The sequence below is a fragment of the Camponotus floridanus genome, unplaced genomic scaffold (genome assembly GCF_003227725.1).
Source record: "Camponotus floridanus strain SB8 unplaced genomic scaffold, Cflo_v7.5 scaffold96, whole genome shotgun sequence".
NCBI lineage: Eukaryota > Metazoa > Arthropoda > Insecta > Hymenoptera > Formicidae > Camponotus > Camponotus floridanus.
This window is the reverse complement of record NW_020229867.1, coordinates 451,688-477,256: the sequence shown is the minus strand read 5'-3', so window position 1 is coordinate 477,256 and position 25,569 is coordinate 451,688. Positions and strand designations below refer to the sequence as shown.

The window sequence follows — 25,569 nt, the reverse complement described above, 5'->3', positions numbered from 1 at the left end:
TTTCTCTCTTGTTCTTTCGCTCGTCTCTCGACCAAGTAAAATGAAAGAACACAAGTCGTTCTCGTATCTGACACAGAGGGGCAGGGAAGGGCCATTTCCTGTCCGACGCGGACATCATTCTCGTCAGCTGTTCGCGACGGAGATGGAAAGATTAGTTTTTTTTCTCATTTGCACCGATAAAATTCATATCCCATTAAATGGTTCCTCTTTATCGCTTCTATATTTAATCATTATCGAGCTGACATTTCGATATGTCAAATTTCGTTTCATTTATATAATTGACAATATAAACGACGTATAGATCTAAATTGCTCTGAAATATTTACAATTTTTAAAATAAAATTCCTCGCTTCAAGTTTAGTTTCTCTCGTTGTTGAGACAATTTTTTTTTCCGCGTCGCTGTCAGCGAGATGACGCTTTCTTCTATCGCGTTCTTGGCGATACAGCCGAGGGCATCTAATTACACTCACTTGAAAGACTAGCATTCCCCTCGTCAAGCTGCGCTAATTAATTTGTGTGCGCGAGAAACCAACGAGGGGACACGTGCTCGAAAAAAGCGTTCTCTGCTCGTCGCGCTTGGCTCAAGAGAGATCGTCAAGATGACGTTGACAGCTGTAAGACTATGGTCTTAGATACCGAACAGTCCGTCTACTGTAAAATTCACGATTACGTGCGTGGAAGATAAAAATTGATAGGAATGAAAAATTGATAGAAAATGCGGAGTAGATTCTGAATCGAATGAATCGGAGCGCGATTCTGCAAAATATTTTCATAATAACTTGTCTCCAACAAAACTGGTCGCTTCAAAGCTCGATTAGAAACGACATGACATCGAAAAGAGATCCAGCTCGAGTCGCGATTTCGTTGAAGCGTCCGAGGTCGAGGATGACGCAGACGAAAGTCGAGATTGGCAATAATTAGACGCCGATATCAAACACGAGTGTCGATAAGACGTGACGTGAGAGTTCGTTTATAACTCGCGTTAATATTTTCGAAAATAATTGGAGCAAACGAGAGAAAACCTATTTATATCAGATATTTTTTTCTTATTATAGTAGATCATGGTGAAACTATTCTTTCTCTCTGTCTCCTATAGCTACACGTTTGCAGTGATCATTATATACCGTGAAAATAATTCTATTTAATAATCGGAGCACGCTTTAACGAACGTCATCTAACTCTGGATGTGTCATCGTCCGCAAATATGATAACGAGTATGATATAACGAGATACCGGATGTGAATATGCGTCGCAAACAATTGATATAAATATTCGATGTGGGATAATGACTGATAGGTATCAATTTCGAGAAGCGATATCGCTCTTGAGAAAATATAGCCGTAATTGAATGTTTGAATGGGCAAACTTGGTTTCTCGCCCGACAATTTTAGTCGTAAATGACATGGGAGACGTTTGCCGAATACACGTAGAGAAAAGACGAGGAGCCGAGCATTTTAGTGAAAGGTAAACGCGCGTCTCTCGTGGCCGAGATTCGAGTCTCCCGATCGATGATGAGCCTAACCCGAGTCACGATCCAGTCGGGTGTCGCGTTCGTCTTCGCAACCGGGACACCCGGTATATGCGCCAGCGATTATTATTCGCGATTTATTATTCGCGCTCGTGCGAGAAGCCAGTCGCCGCTGTCGTAATTTGTTTAGACTCGCGACTCGCAGACTTTCCTCTCTTTCTCTCTCTTTCTCTTTCAGTTTCTCGCTCTCTTTCATTCAATCGGTCGTGCATGGCGATAGAAATGATCCTCTTTCGCTTCCCTCAGCTCAATTGAACCTTTTTAACCGCAAAGACCCGCGTCTTTACGTCGAGACGCGCAAGCTCAATTTCGTCCCCTGAATAGCGATACTTAGGGGATTACTTCGCGAAACGTATAACAGGGACAGGGATTTCTCAGGAGGATTCTCAAGTATAAAAAGGATTCCTAGAGAATCGCAGAAACTCGAATACGGATAGGGGCCGACTTTATCTACATGTGTATATCTTAATCCCCGGTCGCGTCGAGTTCCTCGTGAATGGCACTTGTGGACCGTGCTTAATTCGGCACTGTGACCCTAATTTAAGTCGCCCGGACTCTAGAGAGAAAGAGAGAGAGAGAAAGATGGAGAGAGACGTTCATTGCGCAAAAGGAATCGTGCGCGAATCAAACGTATATACAGATTCGTTTCTTTCGCGAATGTCACCGAAACCGCCGAATCGAAAACGATGAATCGCGCCAACGGAAATGAAGAGAGCGACCACCACGTAACACCTTGAAATCCTGTTTCCCGCTGCCAGAACATGCTGAAGAACGAGAAATGTGAAACGCGCATCGTCAACCGTGCGTGCTGTCTCTTGCGAATTTTTTTAAAGGGTCCTATTGGCTATTTACACAGTCGCAGTGTCCCTTCGTGTCACAAAGAGCTCTTTTATGTGCCAAGGGTTCGACTCTTATTTTGCGAAAATTGCAAAAGGAGAAGAAAAGAAAAACGAAAACTGCGCGAATTAAGTGTCGGTGAAACTTTTATTAACGTAAATACGATATTTTCAAGATTCACGATGATTATTAATTTGTTTTTTAAAGGGTCCTATTTACACAGTCGCAGTGTCCCTTCGTGTCTCAAAGAGCTCTTTTATGTGCCAAGGGTTCGACTCTTATTTTGCGAAAATTGCAAAAGGAGGAGAAAAGAAAAGCGAAAAGTACGCGAAATAAGTGTCGATGAAACTTTTATTAACATAAATACGATATTTTCAATTATTGATTCGTCTTTGAGTAATTAAAGTAATTAAAGTGTACACGGGAGATTGTGCTTTACGTTTCGCGCAATATATATGATATTTCACGGGTCACTTCATGGCGGGAGTTAATTAAAGAGCGACCGCGTTGCGGACAAAATTATAATATAAAGCCGCTATCGAGGTATGCTTCATTAAAATCTCGACGGGGTTTCGCAATATCGGGATCGCCGATACTATGTCGTAATCGTTTGTAGAATGCGCAATGAAACGGAAAATAGCGTGAGTTTAATAAAGTTACAGGAGAGAAAGGGTTGCTTTTACCGCGGGGTGGAAAAAAAAAACAACGAGGGATTCGATGTATAGTCGTATACATATGGAAAACTGGCGCTGAAATCGCCGCAACGCAAGTAGGTTCGCCCGCTTTCTTCGCTTACTGTTTCTTGACCCGCCGTAAACGTAGGAATTTAGAGGTGTCTTACCTCTTTTCGCGTTAAACAGAAATTAACGGGCCGTACATGTAATTTCGTTCGCTCGGCGATAGTCGCAAATTACCATTATTTTCTTTATTTTTACGAAACATTGAAAGGATTATAAGTATAATCTTGTAGAAACTCATGTGCCTATATTCGGCAAACATTCGCCTCTGGACAATCTATTTTTGCGTGGAACGTCATCGTCTTTTTCGGCGCCGCGTCATCTTAATGCGCTCTTGATACGCTGTCACTACAAGAATCTTAGATAGTCCACGAGATTGTTCTACAAATTACGTTACTTTACTGCGATCGAGGTCATTTGACGCGTGACACGACTAATCTCACGATTATTATACGTTTCAGGCTCTGTCATTTTCGGTTTCCCGAGGTTTAACGCGTATTTCACGGTGTATGTATCTCTTTCGTATATTTTTGCTAAGTCCACAAACACATTTTCCGCGAGAGTTTGCCCGCTAAAGAGTCCATTTTCAGGTTCCCCGCGCATTGGCTGGATGGCCACGTAAAAGTATCCCGTTAGCACGGTAGCCCAGATACCGGATTACGGAGCACGAATTGTCAATCGCGTGCGAACGAGACGGACTTCTAAAAAGCCTTTTAAGCGATCAGGCGCCTTTACCGTTTGATATTTGCTCGAATTAGAAGCCGTTCGCGAATCGAGTTTTCGGAGCAGCGGGACGTAACATCGTTCACGAGTTATTTTAAGACTTTAATCAAGAGCAATCTAAAAAGGAGTTGTACATAAAAATTCTATAATTTTATGCAAACAAGCTAAAAGCTGATGGAAGATATATTTAACAGAAAAGATATTTTTATTCTTGTTTTCTATTAGACTACTCGTTTGTTCATTTATCAAGTCTACATCAATCAATCAAATCAGTCAATCTAAAAATAGTTATACGCATCAAAATAAAAAAAATCTATAATTTTATGCAAATAAGCTACATCAAGCTGATGAAAGATGTATTTAATAAAAGACATTTTTACGCTTGTTCCCCATAAAACTGCTCATTTATTCGTATCAAAATCAACACGCGCTGTTATCGCAGCGCGTCGTCGTTCTATTAACATAATTGTTAACGGAGCCGTAAAGGCGTCGGCTCGGCTGATCGACATAATAGAGTAAACAAGCCAGCGGAGCCACTTAATCTTCAATTGTCGCGTTTGCGCGAGTTAAACATTCCGTTTTACGAGGATTTTCACGTGATACCCGGCAATGGCGGAACATATTTTTCGGCGCTTTTCTCATTCGGTGAATTAATTTTGAGCTAGAGGCGATCAGTCGTTAATCAGGGAGAAGCATGCGAGCGCATTTCTGGACAGAAATTACACCCGGCGAAATCGATAGTAGAGTCTGATCAGCGAACGAGAGCCGGAACCCGGATTTCAGCGAACGGGGAGGCTTAGCCGCCTCGATAAGCCTCGATGTTGTAACAACATACTCCAATGAATCATAATACCGATAATGTAGCGTAACGCCGGCGCGGAGATCCGACAGAGGTGAATGGCGCGAGTTTACGTCTCTCTCGGTCGCCTGTTTACAGAATGTAAGCCGCGAGCCTGCTACAATGAAAATTATTTCTTCTTTCGGTCCAGCATTTCTCTCTCTCTCTCTCTCTCTCTCTTTCTCCCTCTCTCTCCGCTTGTTCCGAGGGGAGGCTTTGAAAGGACCTCAATCGTTCGCTCGCATTCTCCAAGAGAATAATAATAGCTGGTCTGGCGAAAAAAGTTCATCGGCGATATCTCTTTGGCACGTTTTTGAAATTAATCGCATCAACTAATTAATTTTTTAAATACTTTTTTAAATTTCAACTTCCACACAACTGAAAATCAGTTGATAGAAGAGAGTTTTATGATGTTGGTTGAAGTAGGAGGCTATATTTTTGCAAAATAAATACACATACACGCATGCCTATTTATGGTTATCATTAAATAAAGTGTGCCGAATTAATGGGAAAATTTGTGATTACTAGGTGTCTATGTAGAGAACTCAATTACGATAGTAATTAACCTATTTGATACGCTATCGGCACCGTATAATCCGCCGCTGTTGCTTGTGATAATAATTCTTTAATTTAACATCGACACGTCTCTGAAAATTTTTATTTTTAATATATATATATTAAAATATCTGCATATATTTTAATATATACATTAAAATCGTTTAAGAAGACGTATATACATCTTTTGAAACGTTATTTCAAGATTGTACGCGTCATTAATTTAATACTTTTTAATGATCGTTTCATTATGATTTTTTATGTTTCTAGGCCCGCTTGTAAGAATATGTTTGTAATAAAAAATGGGATAAAATAAAAATGATGTAATAAAAAGAAAGAAAAATAAGTTACCTTTAATTTTAGTCTCCTGTTGATCCAAGGGAGGTAATCGCGGATGCGTTTGCTGCCCCGGTTTCTTCAACAGGACACCCACGACCTGCGGCGGTGGCATCATCATCTTAGCTTCTCTTCCGAGCTGCTTCCTCTCACTATCAATTTTCGTCGTTCGTCATATCTCTCTCGCGCACATCCCGTTGTCTTTTGCAATTGTGTTTACAAATCGCCAGGCTGACTCTCGTTGGAAACCGCTGCGAGTTTTTTCAGTTTCGGCTTCAAAAAGGAAAGCCGAAACTCGTTCAAACAGCAGCTGCCGATGTTCGTCGTTGACTTATTGACCGACGTGGCTCGTCGAGACCGAGAGCGCCGGGATCTTCTTTCCACCGACGACTTCTTTTTGCGCGTCGTCTCGTTATCGCTCGTTTTTGTTGATCGTCGAAATTTTTTTCTCTTCAATTCAATCGAACATGATCCCGCGTCAAGAACGACGCGAGCTCCGATTCGCCGACGAATATCCGATGGAACGTCCAGCTCGAGGATTCAATTTGATTGATAATCGGCCGCGATTTCCGGGCGATCGATAGAATCGACCGCTTCGATTCGATCGCCTCGATTTACCATCGTTTCGCGAGAGCTCGTCGCGCGTCTCTCTTCGCTCCCGAGCGAAACGAGGTGGAGGAGCGCGAGGAGAGAAACGCGCTCGTCAAACGCGGCCCGATTGAGATTAAGCGCGACGACGTAATCCGCAAACTTATCTCGGCGCGCAGATAAGTCGGAGCAACGACACGCAACGATACGTTACAGCTCGATCGAGACTTTCCAACGAGACAGACGCTGCACTATTTTAGTCGACGAGTCCCGGTCTTCGATATCGAAAGGCTAGCAAGGATGCAGCGATCAACGTCAACCGTATCACTCTTCCAACTTCCGGTGACCGATTACTCCGAGAGAGGAAGCCGGAGCACACATTCGACTGTCACTTGCACTCAACGAGACTCACTTCCACTCCGCGACTGTAATTTCCTTCGTCAAACTTTGCCCATCATTGTCACGGCAACAACAAACAAACCTTCACCTAGGCCTAGCACATCACTGATAGCTATGTTTCCTCGCGTTAGCCTTGGTCGAGATGGGCGTTCCCTCTCTCCCCGATTCTAAAGCGTTATCGCGAAGGGATATAATCGAGCCCAGGGTTTATAATCCGATGGTAGGATCTTGCACGTGCGTCGGGCCACGAACTCGAGAAACGGACGACGGGGCGCCAACAACGTGACAGCTGGGCGCGCGCGCAAACGACTGATCGTCAAGAGGACACGGCCAACGAGAGAACGTATACCCTGCCCCTTGCCCGACCATCCCCACTACTCGCCATCTGCGTCTGTTTTCTTTTTCTCTCTACGAACGCGGGAGTGGGAGAGGCAAACGCACAATCCTCGCGGACCTTTAATCGTGTTTACATCGTGCAACCATCTCTCATAGCGGAATAAAAAAGCAATGTTGACATTGTCTCTTTATAGATAGCTACAATGATGGATATTGTTTCCTATAGAGAATTGATGTATAATGAAAATATTCTATATTAGAGACTGTTTCTCGCGGACGGAATTTTAAAAATAAAAATTTCGCGTAAATAATTTTCGCGTACTAAAGAATTTTGCTAGCATTGTTTCAGAGTAACAATGTTTTATGTACTTTTATAATAATACCAATTATATGCTCCTGGATAAAATTAACGCATAATTTTTCTCACTTTTTCTTTGAAAGATGATATTTAAATTTTAATGAAAAATTTTAAGGAAAAAGTAAGAAAAAATGATGCGTTAATTTGATCCAAGAGTATAGTTGAGTCAACTCACAAAGCACTCTTGTGTTGGTTGTTTCTCACTTATAATCTTAAAATATGACATTTTCTCCGTGAAGATCGTAAATGTCTGCGAGATTATATTCCTCAAAACATAATGGTTTTATCTACATATCATTATCTATATATCATAATGGTTATCTATATACATAATAGTTATCTATATATGTATATATTGATAACCATAATCTCAAAAAACAAATAGCTGTCGTGATATTCAAATTTTCCAATTTATTGCTATTAAATATTAATGAAAAAATTTTTTTTCCGTTCCGATCGTTGCCTACGCAATATATTGCCAACTCGCCTTTCCACCGGCGAGGAAAGGATACGGAAATCGATTTTTCCAATTTTTTGCTGTTGGGACAGGATACAGGAACTCGGTCTATGACGCGCGAAGGTCTCAAGACCGCCGGTCTATAACGATAAAATACAAATTAAAAACGCGTTGACACACTTTCACCGTTAAGTGCCGCTACTATGTATGTACCTGCAACGTAACGTAACGATTGCCATTCAGCTTTTGATGCTGGAGCGATCGGCAGGGCACATGATGCGTCAAAACCTCGCGAAGGAAATCTCTACAAGACTTATATTTCGAATGAAAAAAGCGGCAAAATACGACGCAGTTTGCGTGACTCAACTCGTTGACTCCCACTCGATTAATTCTGTCTCCCTCGAAAATCCACTTGGTCTGAGTGCAGCGGAATTGCAACGCGAAATTGTAATGCACACTGTTGAAGGCGCGCCGCAGAAGCACCTTTAGAGGTCGTCGTACATCACTATCGATCGCACGACGAGCGTCGGGAAATGTCGCCTCTTGTCCTGTCAAGGCTCGAAGGCCATGAAACTGAAAAATGTCATGAAGATTGAGCGGCGATGGCATATTAGCGAATTTCGCGTATCGCGATGAGACTTGGAGGTCGAAATCTGAGGAATCTGAGATTAAGAAAGAGAGAGAGAACTATTTTATAATAGGAACACTGTGCGCAGGAACAGATGATGAGATAGGACGGCAGAGAGTCATCGATCGACTAATAGCTGAATGAAAGAGTAAGATTTATGTTACTTTTGGAGAAGAAATATCAGTTCTTGAATGAAATCATGTGGTGCGTGAGGTGAGACTGAACGAAGACGAGCCCATCCTGCCTTGTTGAGCAATCGATCGGATTTTAATTAATTTTAAATCGAACCGAAACGAAATCGAAATATTACGCGAAGGCGTGACTAATTACTAAAGGAAGAATTTGAAATGCTTTTACAGCATTATCAGGAATTGTTCAAGTATCTTTACCTTCCTTATCTTCCTCTTTCAAGATAAAAGATCTTCAGCTACTAAGCCCAACACCAATATCAAGATGTACTTTAGATGAGGAGATTTATTTATATAATTTGTAATTTATTTTATTTTATTTAAGTTAAAATTAAAAATAAATATTGGAGACTTATAATATACAAAAATATAATTAGATTTGCAAATTGTTTACATGATAGATTAAAATCGAATGAATCTCAGATATAAACAATACCTTACATATTTATATAAAACTTTGGATGACGATAAATTTTGTGCAGATATCAAATCGCTAATCGACCGCATCGAAATGAGATATAATTGATCCACATGAAACAGAATACATACATCAATAATCGTATAACATGATGTTAGATATATTTCTCCAAACGTCAATGCTTGGAATGTCAAATGTTGGCAAGTAGGCAAAGACAAAGTCGTCGGATTTCAGTTGATAATAAAGCTTCGCGAAAATATTATATTTTTGCTTTCCTCGCGGCGCGGAAAAATGCGGTCGTTCTGAACGTACCTCCCAGTTATCGAAAAGGAAAGAGACGATGAAGCGAAGCGAGGAGGGCCAAAAATATCCGAATCCCTAAAGGCAACGAGACGTTTTTTTTTCGTCCTGAAATAAAATTCGCTCGCGGATGCTGCGCGGTCCCCGGCCGCTTCAAAATGTCACGGCGACGATACATTTTATATCGTAAAGCCGGAAAGTTTAGCGACCAGTCGCGATTAACGTCCCCGGGCTTTCTCTTTAAACGCGGGATTTAATAATCCCACAGGGTCGAAAAAGTTACGAGCCACGTCGAATCCGTGGAATCGCGACGTGATTAAGCAACGATGACTCTAAGTAAATTACCAGTTATTTCGGGATTTGTCCGACGGAGAGAAAGAGAGAGAAGAAGAGAGAGAACTTGTTTTTTCGATGTAAAAGACAATTAATTTTCTCCCACTGTGCCAGCTTGCAATTCTTTGACGCCAGTCTTAAACTCATAGGGACGAATCCTGAGTCACGGGATCGTTTAACGTGTGCTCGCGGGGCGCGACGTTAGTCACGACGATGTCACTTAATTAAAATTGCTCGTTAAACGGCGTCAGCTGACGCGAATCGAAAAGCCATGCTACGAACATAGAAAGAAATAAATTAAGTCTTGTTACAGCCTTTTAGAGAGCTAATTAAATTACATTCTTCATTACGCAAAATTAAATCTCCATAACAATGGAATAAAAAGTATAATATTTCCTTTTAATTATTCTCTCTCGTAATTTTTTTCTCATTTTTTACGCTCTTATTAAAATTACACATGGCTAGGCTAGGAATGTCTCGCATTCACGATGACCGATACAGATAACGATAAGGATAGATTCGGATTATGCGCTTAGCACAACGGGCATGCGATATAGTTTTGTATCATGTGTGCGCAACTCTTACTTTCACTTTTAAGGAAACCGTATATTTGTTACGGCACGCTAATTTTACAAGTCAATTATAACGCGTTGGTAAAAATTATTTCGAAATCACCTCGAACACGAACGTGAATCGTCAACCTTATATATTTGAGAAAATCACGTAATTATATTCATCAACTTCTTCTCTTTAATTTATATTTTAATCAATTTTGCGCGACGAATAAACGGTTCTCGCATTTTGCGCGTTTTACGCGAATTTCCATCGTGGAAAGTGGAATTTATAAACGGTCCCTCGTTTCGCTATACGATCCAAATTTAGACGGCCGCTTATACGCCTCGTCTGAGCATTCGTTCAGCCGCTGTTGCGACTTTTCTACATGTTGCGAACGAATATTTCGCAGATACGAATATTTTACAGATTGTCACGATTCAGATGTGAATAACGTTGAAAAAAAAACGACACGAATAAAAACGATAAATAAAATACCACAATCGCATCATACTTGTACAAGACACACAGTCATTAGATGGAAAATTATATTCATTGAATATAAGAATGGAAATAAATAAAGCTGGAACAAATCACAACTATATATTTTTTCAGTCCTCTGTCAAACACAAGCGGAGATTTGCTTCTGTTGTAACAGACGAGTAAGTAGCTGATAAATCTTGGGAATCGCATGAGGAGTTTATCACAGGACTTTGTAACATCCTGTGGGATAACGTATCAGCTAACGCTAAAAACAGCGAGGAAATTCTATCGATAAGAGACGCCGACAAGGACGGCTCCTGTTGGCAGATATATTTTTATTTATATTTATTTAATTGCTGATCATAAAACATAAGATCGCAAATAATTTGGAGAAATATTATTTAGAGAAATAGTAAAATAATTTAGAGAATAGATATAATTTATAGAAAATTTAATATACATTTGAAGTATTATGTCGAGTACCATCTCATTTAAAGAAATATTATTTTTGAAAAAATATTTCTCAGAAAAAAAAGATTTATTTTAGAACGATTTAAACTCATATTATAACATTTTAAATTAATTGATAAAAATTTTTGACTCACTCAATTAACCTGCTCCATGTTTTATCAGACTCATAAATATTTCAAACGAGAATCATTTAGTTAATTATTGAGTAACAAAGAAGAGATTTCTCGGTACAATATGCTCGTTGAAAGAGATGCTGAGGCACTTTGCGATGCATCGTAAATGTAACGTATAATTAATTCGCTACCAAAGACTGGCTAGAGAAAGCAAACGTTTTGAAAGTTCGATTCGACGAGCTACGAAATAATGGATCGTTCGAGTTGCGCACGCGGGATCATACATCAGCTGTCAGAGGAAGATTTCGTGACATTTGTCGTTAGACAGAAGTTGCTGATATAAACCCAATAGCGCTGCTGAACTTTGACACCCCGTAACTGTCTGACTAAGCATTAATCAGCGGGCCACAAATCTTCGTTTAGTTTATGCGAGAAAGATACAGTGGCACCAGTCGAAGACGCAATATTTTTCAGTCGGATGATGATATCCGCGCATGTCTGTGGACCAAGTTCCCCGCGCGAATTACTTTTCAAACCCGTCCATGTTTACGGGATAACGCGAGGAGAAGTCATTCTCGATTTGAAATCCAAATTCGTCTAATGAGATAAATGGTTTAGGTTCTTTTATCGCGATGTATCATCTCCATCTGTACTAGTTTTCTCAGGGATCATTCATCTAATTTACGCACGCAATTGGTACCATTATTCATCAAGTTGTACGGCTATTAAGCTACGCCTTTGCCACCCTGAAAGTAACGTTTTCTATCGCGATAGCCTCGGACGCAATCATTCATGTTAGTATCCTATCGTACAAGACTACGCAGCGTGAATTGATAAGAAATTGACTTTTATGCAATAACGATAGAAAGTCGAGATTAACATGAAAACAGGTCGCGGTCGTAACGACACGGATTATAAACGTCCGTCACACTATTTAATGAGACTAGTGGTTTTGTCGTGTACCGATGGTTCAGTATTATGGTCTGGTTTTATCACTGGAGCTAGAAACGATGTTACCCAGCAAGTCGAGCTGGGATTTTCCTGGTAAAAGAACATCGGGGCTTTAACAAGGTCGGCTTTCTCCAAAGCGATGGCGGTACTGTTCTGTCAAAGGAAAATACAAATATATTATATTATACTTCGGAGTACTTTCGAGTTTGTTTCATTCTGATCTCGATTCTCTGTTTTTTCTTTTTTATTTATTATAGCATTTGAAATATTATAGCATTTGAAATATTTTTACAAACGTTCGTCGTTAATTATTTAAATAGAAAATACAAATATAAGATATCTTATAAATTTAGGTGTATTTTATTAAAACACAATCGAGAAAAGAAAATATTATTTAATGGAAAGACATAAATATAAGATGTCTTATAAATTTAGATGTATTTTATTAAAACACAATCAAGAAGAGAAGATATTATTGAGACACTATTATTAATTATTGTTGCAAAAAATGAATAGGTACAAGAAAATGACATTCGCTTTCTTCATTCTAATGTTAACTGAGTTTTTTACAGACAAAATGAATACTTTAATCTTTTCTGTCAGAGTTAACGAGAACATAGAGATTAATTTCATCGCGTTCTTAAGTCTCCGTAGAACTCGTTTTACGTTCCACCGGCCATTTCAATTTACTCCAATTTCGCTTCTTGGCGAAACCGGACGCATAAATTACATCGATTACGCGTTTCACCGGGCAGGATAATATGCCCCCGGTTGATTAACACCGACGTATTCTGAGAATTATCGTATTGTCTGCCTCATCTGATCCGTGAATGGCGCTACTCGCATGTAGTTTCTACAAAGAGGAAGTCGACACCCCGCGAACGATAGCTTTCTACCTGACAAAGGCAATGAAACATCGTTATCGTTTTTCTCGACGGGGAATAACGTTACTTTTTAAAACTCTTACATACAACGCAAGAGCGTCTATAATTTCATCGTTTAATTGAGAGGGAGAGAAGGAGAAAGCACGGAGAGATTTATCGGCGTTGGATTATATCCGCGATCGAATAAATGCCAACATTTAACGCGGCACTTTATTGAAATAATTGGGAAAATAATATCTTAAACCGGTCCAGGAACAGGCGGCTAAGCAAGCCGGGACGCCGTTGCTTTCAACGCGTAATTCGCAGGCGTCCGTGGACTTGTTCCGCGACGAAGTAACGGAAGGGATTTACGACAAAGTGCACGGAAGAGCCATTTCTTGCCACGGTAAGAGAATTACAAGGGGCGCCTTTATGAGCGCGGGGGGGTGGCGGCTGATAGTGGGGGTGGCGCAATGCGGCGCCGCATCCGGACGCGGGCGGGAAGAACCGCGCCGAGAGAAATCTTGGAGCGGCATCGCGTGTGTGCGCCAACTTATGTATATATGATCGATCCTCCGCAGCTTGTCCGCAGTTAATGAAACGTCGCGCAATATTAGGGGAGATGGTTAATTAACGCGCGTCATCGGGGGCGGCTCCTCCGATCAAACATCGGCGAGAGCGCGGGATTGCACGGGTACACGGGGTGGTGCGCGATGCTCGGTAGCTGCACGATGAACGCGATAATGAATAGCGATAATGCGTATACGATAACAATCGGACAACGAAGCGCGCGTGGTCGGAGCGGCGTGAAAAGTTGCAGCTTCCACGCGGGTCCCTCGTCGTCTGCCGCGCTCATCTCGTTCTCTCTTCTTCCCTCCGAGTCGGGAGAACCACGCTCTTCTTTATTCTCATCTCATCGGCGTGGCGACCCCCCTCCACTACGAAGGCTTCCCGCTCTCGTATCGAACGGCTCTGTGACGTCATTGAACTCTGTATGACGTCGTAGCAGGGGCTCTCATCCGAGAAAACCGTGGGCGGCTTAACGCGAGGCGATACGCGAGGAGTCGTCCGGGCAATCTGTCCGATAACGTAACATTAATCAGAGCCTTCATCCGCGACTGATTGAAATTCAGGCAGCAAATTACCGGCGGTCGTGGTAAATGCACAGACGGGAGAAAGGCCATTTGCGAAAATATCTCTTTGGCGGCTGCTCGGCTTTCTTTTCATTCTTCCACGAAAATAGCGTGCGATGCAGCCAAACGATCATTAAGAGAGAGCGCGATCGCGACGTAAATTTAAAAGCCTCCTCTCGCGTGTGGCTTTTCTCTCTTTGAATTTATTCCCGTGGACCCTATCTCTCGTTCAGTTGCCGTAATATTGCATTATCGGCCCGTACGGCCTTCCTCAACTTCAATCAGACCGAAAATCGGTGCGTGGGCTAGTAGCTCATAATCGCACGTGCTACACATGGCTGGAAGTACCCTAAGTCAGGAGGATGCACGAGGGTAGGAAAGCATCCGTCCAACTCCCCGGGGACCATTGATCTGACATTCTCCGCGATGACGTCACTACCGTTCGATAGAAGCGGGTCAAACGTCACGAAAAATGGTCTCGCTCGAAATTCCTGGCTGTGATTCAAGAGAACGGTGGCTCCCTTCTTCATATGCATGATGCGGCCAAGTGAGCGATCAATCGAAACCGATTTGTGGATATTCCAAGAACGATGGTTCGAAGAATGCAAATAATGATAGATGAATTGATTGTTAGCTAATAACAATCTAAGAAAGAAAAGCGTTACATTATTCGACATATGAAACTAATCAAGATAGTTTTAACATTGTTTCCTCGCTTTCTCAATTATAAATCTGCAACGATCCTAAAAGCGTGACAATTTAATAAATGTTAATTCATTAAAGCAATCAATTATCGTAATTCTAATTCAATGACAGACGTGCCCAATAGAGAATAGAACATTTATCGGGAAACTTCTATCGGAAGTTCACTAAACTCGAGTACTGCACCGACGTGAGATTGTTAGAGCATAGGGGGGTAAGACGAGATGGGGAGAGAAAAGAAGGGGAGAACTAAAACCGTCTCGACATTGGAAAATGCTTTTGCGGATCGGAGGGAGCAACAGGGACGCATCTCGTAAAAGAAAATCTCTCGCAGAGAGATATCCACATCCCTCGTTTCTTCCCCAGACCTTCTTCCAGCCACATCGCTTCTCTCTCCTCCCTTTATCGATCCTCCTCCAACGAACAGAGCTATCGCTACAGTGCCAAAGCCACCGGCAGCAGCGCCAGAAGCAACAGCAACAGCAGCAGCAGCAGCAGCAGCGCCAGCAGCAATAGCAACAGCAGCAACGGCACCAGCAGCAGCAGCAGTAGCATCAATCAGCATCGCCCATCATCCCTCTCAGTGGCTGCCCGACCTAACTGTTTCGATCGAGTCGGTTCGCGCGGCGCTCCATCACGCATTGCGTCACGCAACCTGGCATCGCACGCTCCTCGCTTCTCTCCCTCTTCCTCGGTGGTGCTCTCTGCTCGGCGGAGAATATACGTTTCTCCGGAAGCGGCCGACGCGCCGGCCGGGCGCGCACGAATCGCGACGTACGGGGGCGCGCGAGCGAGCCGGGGCCGGGGGTTGCACGGAGCGAGCAGTGTGCTCGCAAGGGTTGCCTCGGCTTGCCAGGCACGCCGCCAGTGCAGCCGCCGGTATACCGCCAGGATACGGCGAGGATAGTCCGGCGATGCGTTTGGCCGCGCTGAGCTGAGCTGTGGTGAGCGCGCGCGAGAGGAGGAGAGGGCTCCTTCTTCTTCGCCCTGTTCATCCTGTTCGCGACTTGCCTTGGAGGGGTGAGGAGGACAGGACAACGTAAGTGACGAACGTGGGTTGAAGGCGAGAGCGGGTCGTGTACGCGGCGGGTAACCGCACGTGACGCCAGAGTGAGACGTTCGGATTGTTGTACTCTCGGAGGAGGTGACACGCGTGTCCACGACAGGACAGGATTTCGAGTACGCTCCTCCTCGTGTGCGAGTTTCATTCGCGATGCACTCGCCACGCTGATGATCGATGAAGGCGGACGACACGCGATGGTCGATTCCCGCGGACGTGTAGTACGCATCGTCTTGGCGGGAACGATGACAGGTGACGAGAGAGACATAGCTCTCCTTTGCGCTTCGTCGCCTCGTCGCGACGTTATACGTCGGCGACGTAGCACCTGCTGTCAGAATGAATGAAATTCAGCCAGATTTCGACAGGCGAGCGGTGGAAACGATGCGTCTTGCGCGTTCCTAATGACAACGTGATTATGAAATTACGAAAGACAGATACACGCGTGATTTTACGAAGGGATTTATGAGGAAAATCTCGATGCAAAACACGTAGCAGGACACAAGGAATGATGGTTCGCCGCAATCGACGGAAAAACTGATCGTATAATTTTCGACAAGAGTATCCCATTGCGTTTGTGATTGATGCTTCTTCCGGTCCGTGCGACAAACAGCGACGTATGACAACAACTTTGCAGTTAAACGCTAAGAACATAGTTTTTCTCGTTCTCTACAAACTCAACGATCATTATTTAACGTCGAGTAAATCTCATGTACTATACATGGAAAAAATATAAAAAAATTCTTGTGTACTCATGAAACACAGTTTCTACAATACTTGTGAGTAAACCAACATTGGCGTGGGTTTGTTTAACGTAATCAATACTTATTCGACTTTTTAATTCGAGAGACGCCGAGAAAAATATATTATATTTCATCCCCATCGTCTTTACCTTACGCAGACTCTCGACTAGGGCTTATGTCTGTTCGTCAAACGTTGACCGATGGTGCGGCTAGAGCTGATGTTCGCCGCGTTGTTATACTTTTTCATCGAGCAATGCGGAGACAAAAAAAGAGCGGCCAAGATCGATTCTAATAGCGTGGCGAGTCAATCGAACCGAGACTTGACAGAACATAAAAATAGCGGACGCGGAACGTGTGTACTTGGCCGTAGAAATATCGTCAACGATGTTATCCCGCAATGTTGGGTTGTCCTTGCTCGTGCGACCGCCGTCAACGCTGTGTCAAGGCAAACTGCATACGTATGTATGCGACATCAGATCGGCCCGATAATATTCGCGCTCTAACAACGTAGTTGTTTGAACACCGTTTCATCGTTCCTCATATCTGCCCTCGCTCCCCTCGTTGTCCTCGCTTTCACGGGGGGGTGCGGCTGACACGTATTTTCGTCCGAATTTCCGGATATTAAAGGTACCCTTCCGGATTGTCTCTCCAAACCAACCGATAACCCACGTAACGACATCGATTTCAACTGAGATTCGCATCTTATCGTGGCTAGCTTCCCTGGAAAAAGTAACAGCACGCTAATGATATCGATAACCGTATAATGTTAATCTTGTAAACGAGTATAATACCTCATGCGACGGCTTTAATTACATCGACTATTGTGCAAATTAGCTTAGTATCAGTTGCACGTGTCATTTGGCCGTGATGATCGAAGCTCTCTCCTTCCTTGTCCTCCTTTCCCTTCCTGTCTCCCTCTTCCGATGGGAAAACATTTCGCTCCATGATTACCTGCGAAAGGAAATCTGTAAAAAGCTGGCAGCATCGACCTTGTCCTTTGCGAAATTACTCGTGTCGTACATCGTCGTGAAATCCCTCAGGTCATGTATGTTTTCGCGGCGCCGAGTGCGAAGTGCAAAACAACGATGAGTCGATATATCGATTCATTTCCGATAATATATTACCTCCCATGGCGATAACGCGTATGCGCGCGTTACACGTACGTATCTCGATGATTCCCCTCGTATCTCGACGGTATCGAGTTTTTCGCGCGAATTTCACGCAAATTGTCGCGGCGGAGTTGGAGAACACGCGAGAAAAAAAAAGTACGTCCTCGTAACGTTCGGCAACGATGACATATCGATCGTTGCACGCGCCTATCGCCAGAAATAACTGCAATCACTTTTAACAGGCGAACGCAATTTTAACGTAGGCATACCAGGCTGTCGACGAGTTTCCAACACGATAAACAATTTCAGAAAACCTATCTTGAAAAAAAAAAAAGGAAAGAATGAGAAGGAGGAAAAATGATAATTATTATAATCCTGATTCCCACAAGGCAATCTTTTTCTGAAAATACAACTCGCTATTTCGTCCGAGGAGTGGATGTACTTGTAACTCGAAATTACAAAGATTCCATAAAATAAACAGAACTTGAGCCTTGATACCAATCGTGCAAACTGCGCGCACGCTCACGGACACGGCTGAAAATTGTCTCGATGAAATATTTGCATACGCTGATGGGTAAAGGCAGATAAATAGACGTGATCGATGCATTATTTATTCTGCATGTTTTCGCGGTCGGTCTTGCGGATCATTGATTAATCTGTCGCGGTATAAAAACTGCGTATTCGCAAATATGACTTGCTGTTATCGTTGCTCTTATCGTCTCTTATCGTCGCGACTGCGTTCGGGAGATCATCGACGACGAAGCAATGTCGAGAGCGCGTGTACCATCGACCAACGTGCACTACGTCTACCTACAAAGTGCAACGAAGCAGGGTATACGACCTGACTCTGGACGACGACGATATAGAGCGAGCTGTGCGTGTATTTCTAGAGCAGCCGGTTTAAGAATAGAACGGCAAGTAGACGACTGGATTAAATATAGACGGTGAACGACCGGCAAGTAGATTACGAAATTTCATTGAAGTCACGAAGATTCGTAGACGCGATATCTCGATATCACCGATGTATAAGATCGTTAAGTGAACTTCTTAGTGATACCGAGTGAATCGTGGATTCTTTATCCGTCAGACCTCAAAAAGATCGATACGACTTTGATTCCCAGCAGGAAATATTTTAGATGCTTCACACGATGGTAATTGCAGTTTTAATCGCATCGAGCCAATCTAGCATGATTGATGAACGCGATATATATTCATAATCTGTAAACTTTGAGCAGATTTACTCGCGATTATTAATCGAGAGCTTTAAAACTGGATTCAGAGGAGGATGCTTCATCTCTTGATGATTCTTGCAAAATTCAAAGGAAATGTCCAAAATATCTGCAAAATGTCTGGTCCTATCTGTTCTTCTCGTGTTGCTCTACATCATACAAATATAAAAACCTTGCAAGAGATCGCGGAAATAATCCCGACAGCTGCGAGATTAAAGCCGCGAGATTAGAGGATAAATATGGACCTGAAAACCATTCTTTCTCAGATGTCATAGCGCGATATTAGGGAGGATTATAAATATCTAAAAATGAGGAAGAGGAGGAGAGATAAGAGGCGAGAGGAATTGTCTGGAATACGAGATGACTAAAACCGATGCGCGAATTCAGTCTCGGCGCAACGACTCGGTAAAAAAAAACGGATTTGATGGGAAACCAATAATCAATATCTGATTTTTTTGTCGACCTAAAATTCTCCATTCGTTCGAAGCCGACGAACTGAAACTGAAGTCCCATGCCGCTCGTCGTTCGATTGCTGCCGCACGAATTGATGCCTTGAGATTTATCTGAAAAGAGTATGAATGAAAAAAACGCGTATCATACATATTAAGCAGAAAATACAGAAAGTTGACGGTAATCGACCAGATGCTTTCCGTTTGCTGTATGTTCTTGTAATGAGCGGAATAGCTACCGTAGCGGTCCGATATCCTCAATAAGCTTCTCAATGCACCGGAACGAGTACATTGTTCGCAGTAATGTGCCGTATTGGTCATTAGATTCCTTGTTTAGTAATTTAAAGAGAGACGAGGAGAGGGAGAAATATTCGAATATCTTTTTCGAAGATATTTTTCTGGAATATTTCTCTTTCTCGCGCGCAAGTTTTTATCTATAATTTATAAAAAAGATTGACGTAAATATAAGATCTCTCGAACCTACCTTGCAGAAGGATGCCAGCAGCCGGTGCGGCCGTGCCGGCCGTCGTCGAGGGAGCCGGTCAACTGGAGGACCTGGACGAGCCACCGGAGCCACGTGCTCGCGGTGGTGGCGGACGGACCGGCCTGATGAAACCCCTGGTGGTGTTGGCCCTACCCGGGATGTACCTCTTCTACAAGTACAGCCAGTACAGGCGGGAGCAACGCGAGCTCTCCCGCAGAAGAGTCACCGAAAGGGAGCTGCAACATCTTCATCATAAAATCGTGAGTGAATTTCTCTAGTTGTGTATGTTTACCTGCCCGGAGCGTTTGCCTGTCGGCAGGTCAAGGAACTTGCGCACGAGATGGGTCTCTTGCGATCCCACCTGTTGTATTACGTCATCGGTCCGAGTCTATTTTTAGTCGCGAAGTGCGGAGTGAGATAATAACTTGATTGCAAGCGAACACGGTTGTGCAACAATTTATTTATGCTGACTTTGCTGCTCGATCGTATTATTTTTACATCGAAGCGACAAAAATACGAAATCGCAGATTGAGCAAAAGAGGAAAGCCGAGGGTTGGAAATAAATATGATGTATTATGGCTATTGGCCCGGAGAGAGATTTATTATACGTATATTCCGCCGATATTGATCCGTGACGTGATCAACAACGAGTTCAGGAAAAAAAATCATTTTACCCTTTCTAATCAAAGGGTTGACGACGTACGTCGTTTATCGTTTTTATCGGAGGTTCGTCAACGGGATGATGAGATTGCGTAGCTTGTTTCTATATCGTTTAAGACTGTGATAACGAGAGAATGAGAAAGGATTGAAGAGGGAGAGAGGGAGAACGGTGAAAGGGCTCGATTTTCTAGAGGGAAGGGAAAAACGTGATCATCCCCCGTTGGTGGAGAGAAAGCTGTATCGTCTTCTAAAGGCTACAACCACTTGCTTTTATATCGTCGCGATTCTTATTAAGCGGCTGCCTTAGCATCGTTTTGCCCTCGTTATTAGCCCAGATTCTCCAAATTGCTCGCGTCGTCTTACGAAAGAAAATGCGATTGTATCCGAAACGATGCCTCGTATCGTTCTGAAACCTTATTCGTCGAATCCTTGTTAATTTTCATTGATTAAGCACTTTCGCAATCAACTTTTAACTCTTTGTTGGCTGAATTTCGCTAAGAGAAAAGAGAGACGCCTCAATTTTTTATTCTGCAGAGTTTACGTTTGCATGATTTAGGGACGCGTTATCCTGTTATTCGAGATGCATGTAAAGACGTCGAAAGCCGGCCGGTTGCTGCATTAAATAGCCCACTGGACCTCCAGTCGATATCCACTCGGGGGATAGCTGACGCCGCAGAATTCACATTTCATGGAACTCTGTAAACTGTGAGAACGCGTATTGATTTCTGTCCGTCCCGGGCTATCGTGATTCGGGTCGACTTAGCGGGTGCTGATCGCTGATGGAAAGGCGACTTACGGCGACTTGCTAGCGTATAAACGATAGCGTATCTAGAAACGTTCGTTGACAAACTGACACGGTCGTGAAGGATATCGGAAGGCACGATCTTCGCTTGAGATTCCGATTGAAACTACGAGAGCTCGTCACCTACGCTTCCGCTCGAGTAAATCTCAAATCTCGTCCACGACGACAGTGTCTGAAACTGTTTGAAACTCACGGTGTTTCTCTCAAGGTCGTCGCTTGCAGCGTCCCGGTTCGAGGATAATTTGTTAGGTCAGTGCCGGGCTTGGCAAGAGCGGCCGCGGCGAGATGGAACGAGTAAAAAGTGTCCCCGCTAGGGAAACTTGCCAAGAGGCTGCGTACACGGTCGACGGATCGTTACCGAGATACCGCGAATATCTCGTGCAGCCTCCTAACCAAGGATCGCGTTCGCGGTGTCGCGCAGCAAACCGGAATTTCGCGAGACCAGTTCGCGTCTAGCCAGCTGATTTATCGTTACGCTATCGGAAATTGGAATTGCTAGGCTGCGAGACGTTCTCGATATCCATCCACTATCCATCAGCGTGAAGGAGAAGCAGACAATGAGACGAACTGAAAGAACTTGGAGTTAAACGCGCTCGCGTGATGTATGTTAAATAAGTCTCGAAAGAAGCCTTGGAGAGGCTCTGCAACGAAACGATCAACCTCAACCTTGACGATATAAATGTAGGAAGCGTCCTCAAGAGTTGCGTCGTTTAAAAATCGAGCGATTCTTAAGGACTGATGAAATTTGACAAGGTGGCGTGTTTCCAGATAAGACTCACGCCAACTCGACATTAAGATCGTAAGCTAAGGGCCCGGCATGTGGACTTTATCCGTCGTATATTCGTTTAACGCCGTCATGATGAACGGAGAACGATAGGCGAAAGCAAGGAGAAGAAAAATCGATGTATACCGCTCGTCACTCGAGATTATCGCCGTCAGATATCGCGCTCCCCTCTTTACTTTTTTGACATTTTTTTCAACACTGTTTGCGACAGCTTCACATTTCTACTTTTCCATGCGTGTGAACGGAACACCGGTTTATGATTTAAGTTTCCACAAAATTTTCGTATAAAAAATTCAATACCATCTAATTGTAAATGTTTTCATTTTCGAGATAGTTGAAAAGCGTTCGATTATTTTGAAAAATCAAATCAATTTTTACATCATATGCGTTCTGTTTATTTATACGTCATGTCATCTGTCGTCATGTCATTTCGATGTTTTTCTTGAAACCAATTTAGAAACGGCCGCATCCGACATCACGGCAGTCGTAAAAACAAAGCGAATTTTCTCCCTCGATGCAACGTAATTGGGTTTGCAGAAAATAACAAGCTGGCAGGATTGTACCTCGTGGCCGTCCAGACCGCCGGCGGACTAAAGTTTTACGCCCCTGTGTCTGCTCCCCCTTGCGAGTCACGTAAGTGCACGTCCACGCGATTCCAGGGGGCGAGCCGTTGTTTCAACCACCCTCCAACGGAACCGTTGGCGGCCCCGCTCTCTTGGCGAACTAAAAAAGCTTTTCGATTCACGGTTATGGCCAGCTAACGATCCAAGCTGTTGTTCCAGTACTTTTTGAGTAGAAAATGTTCGTCTTATATCGTTATTTATTTTATCCGAAAAATTTTCACTCGAAATATATCAAAATTATTTCATAAAGCGATTGTTTTCGCAAGAAATATATCGCAATAAACAAATTCCTTTACAAAAGTAAAATAATTTGCGTGGCTTTCGAGTTGATGTTCGAGATACGAGTTATCGCTTGTAATTTCAGAGAGTATATGCATATCAGTTTTTAAATCTAAAGTTCGCGGCACGAAGTTAAATAATGAATTCATAAGTGGTTTGGTCATTGACCCTTGAAGCTTCGGCGCTAGGGGTTGATAATACCAGCACAAACCACCATAATGCACGCTAGAAACACGACGTGACGCAATCTTTCGCTTCCGTCGAATTGCATGAAGGTTATTCAATTTCGAAGAGATTCCAATGATCGCTCGTTCTTCTCTTCGTTCACCTTATAAAGAGTTTTTCCTCCTCCGCTACACTGTTAACACGATTAACATAGATTAATGCAGTATTAACGATTCCGGAAACTTTAAATTACGCGTTCGAGCGAGCAGATTTATTAGAGTAACGGTAGTACTTTAAAAGATAAAGAGAACAGTAGATATTGGCCAGGATAGTTTAATATTTGCGTTGCTTCTTTTAAGTATACTTTAAAAATCTGTTCAAACATCGGGATTTTATGAATCTAGATCAAATTCTTCAAAATGAGGGATTTTAGATTTTTTGTTACAAAAAAATTTTACAGATTTAACAAATTTTAATTTTTAAGTAGGTGCTTTTGTCCAAATGTATGTTGACTTTTGTTTCGATATAAAAAATTATATATTCTCCAAATTACACAGGCTACGAAATTTGAGGTTTGGTTAATAACAAAAAGAAGTAGAATAAGTAGAAAATCTGGCCGCAAAATTTTTCCAGCACGTCAGATTTTTGAGTAATTTGTGGTTAAATAGTCCAAAATGGCTATTTCGACCAATTTTATGAATTTATTATGAGGGAACCTAATTTTTTGAAATATTTCTGCCAATGACATCATATAATATTAGTCTAGAAGGTGAAGACTAGTACTATACGATGCTATTGGCAGAAATATTTCAAAAAATTAGTTTCTTCCATAATAAATTCATGAAATTTCCCAAAATTGCCATTTTTGGACTATTTAACTATAAATTATTCAGAAACCTGACGTGCTGGGGAAATTCTACGGCCAGATTCGTTTTCAGCGTCAAAAAATCTATGATTTACCTACTCTGCTTTTTGTAACCCTCGCAGGCCTGTGCTATTATTTATTCTCTATCAATCAGTAATTTAGTCAAGTTGTCTATAATATATATATCTACATATACCTAAATATATGTCCTAAAATGTGACGGATTTAATAACGTTATATTTTATTAAAATTTATTTGGAAAATTGAATTCTCTGAGCAATGTTATTTTAACATGAAAATAAATAAGCGCGAAGTAAAAATGTTTGTTTAATTAAAAGCCATTAAAAATATTAAAAATAATAACAAATAAAGTACTTTTCCAAATATTTATCAAATTGATGAATGTCAATTGAAGCTAAATATTCAACGCCGGTTGTTCTACTGTTAATTTGTCGTTGTAAAAAAAAACGTTGGGATTGTAAAAAAAGTATTTTCCGTATCGATTATTCAACTCTCCGATACTATAAATAATAATTGGATTACACAAATATGTACCTCGGTTTCCAAAATGTAAAGATGGAACGAGAGTCTAAATTCATTTCCTCGTTAATTTGATATTCTCGAAAATTCAAAGTCTAATTTATCTCGGCGATTCTCTCGGAATATTTTGACGAGTCGCAAATAGAGCCTCTCCTGCGCGACTTCGCATTTATCTGCGGTGCCTTTTCTAGGAAAGGCGATTCAATTTGGTTCGAACTCGAGGTTCTCTATTATAGGGCAGCTCGGAATTAGAACAGAACGAAATAAATCAAATGGAAGACCGGTAGGAGAAAGCTTCCAACTCCAACGTGGCAATAATCACGGCCGTTCGGTTTTCGTCGGCTGTAATTTCAAAGTTACATTTGTGTGTGATGGACTGCAAACCGAAAGAACAAATATGTCGGCACGTAATCCTGTCCTTTGCCAAGAAACATTAACGAGGTGCTAATGCTTCGGGTGTCATTCTTACACGCTAATTATATATCATCAAAGACAGAATACGTTCCAAAGAGATTTTTTTTAAATATATATTTTACTCATTTATATATTTTTTTTTATATGTTAATGTATATATTTATTTTATATTAAAATACATATTTATTTTATATTAATACATATATTTATTTTACATTTTGTATATATTTTACTTTATTTTATTTTATATTTAATATATATATTTTTTACTTTATGTTATTTTATGTTATGTTATTTTATATATTTTATTTTATTTTATATTTTATTTTAGATTGGAAATCGACTTGGAGATACCGTAAATCTATAGGGATATATTCGTTCATTGTCCGTCGAAGCTGCCGTCATCACATTGGCTGATACTAGAAGCCAGGCTAAGAAAAATAAGAGTTACTGCGCTCTGGGACATCTCGTACGTGGTAAACTTTAACTCGAAAAGATGGATAGTTTGGGGAATAGAGAGAATTATGAGCGGTGAAATG

The 25,569-nt window shown here is 42.0% G+C and overlaps 2 protein-coding genes across 5 annotated transcripts in view; one reads left to right on the top strand and one right to left on the bottom strand.

Annotated features, from left to right (window-relative positions):
• The window catches only part of LOC105249419, a 28,811-nt gene extending 21,976 nt beyond the window's left edge, over window positions 1–6,835 (bottom strand). Inside the window, exon 1 of the mRNA XM_011254860.3 lies at window positions 5,570–6,835. Within this exon, the coding sequence (XP_011253162.1) occupies window positions 5,570–5,675 (106 nt within the window). The 5' untranslated portion in view covers window positions 5,676–6,835. The remainder of the gene's footprint in view (window positions 1–5,569) is intronic.
• LOC105249418 (vicilin-like seed storage protein At2g18540) overlaps window positions 1–25,569 on the top strand; it is a 74,583-nt gene that overhangs the window by 30,496 nt on the left and 18,518 nt on the right. For 2 of the 4 annotated variants that reach the window (XM_011254859.3, XM_025415071.1), the window contains one exon: window positions 19,906–20,158. In XM_011254859.3, coding sequence (XP_011253161.1) covers window positions 19,910–20,158 — 249 coding nt within the window. In that variant the 5' untranslated portion in view covers window positions 19,906–19,909. Of the gene's footprint in view, window positions 1–15,386; window positions 15,867–18,463; window positions 18,651–19,905; window positions 20,159–25,569 lie in introns of those variants that run through there. The other 2 variants (XM_011254858.3, XM_025415070.1) reach the window with 2 other exon arrangements.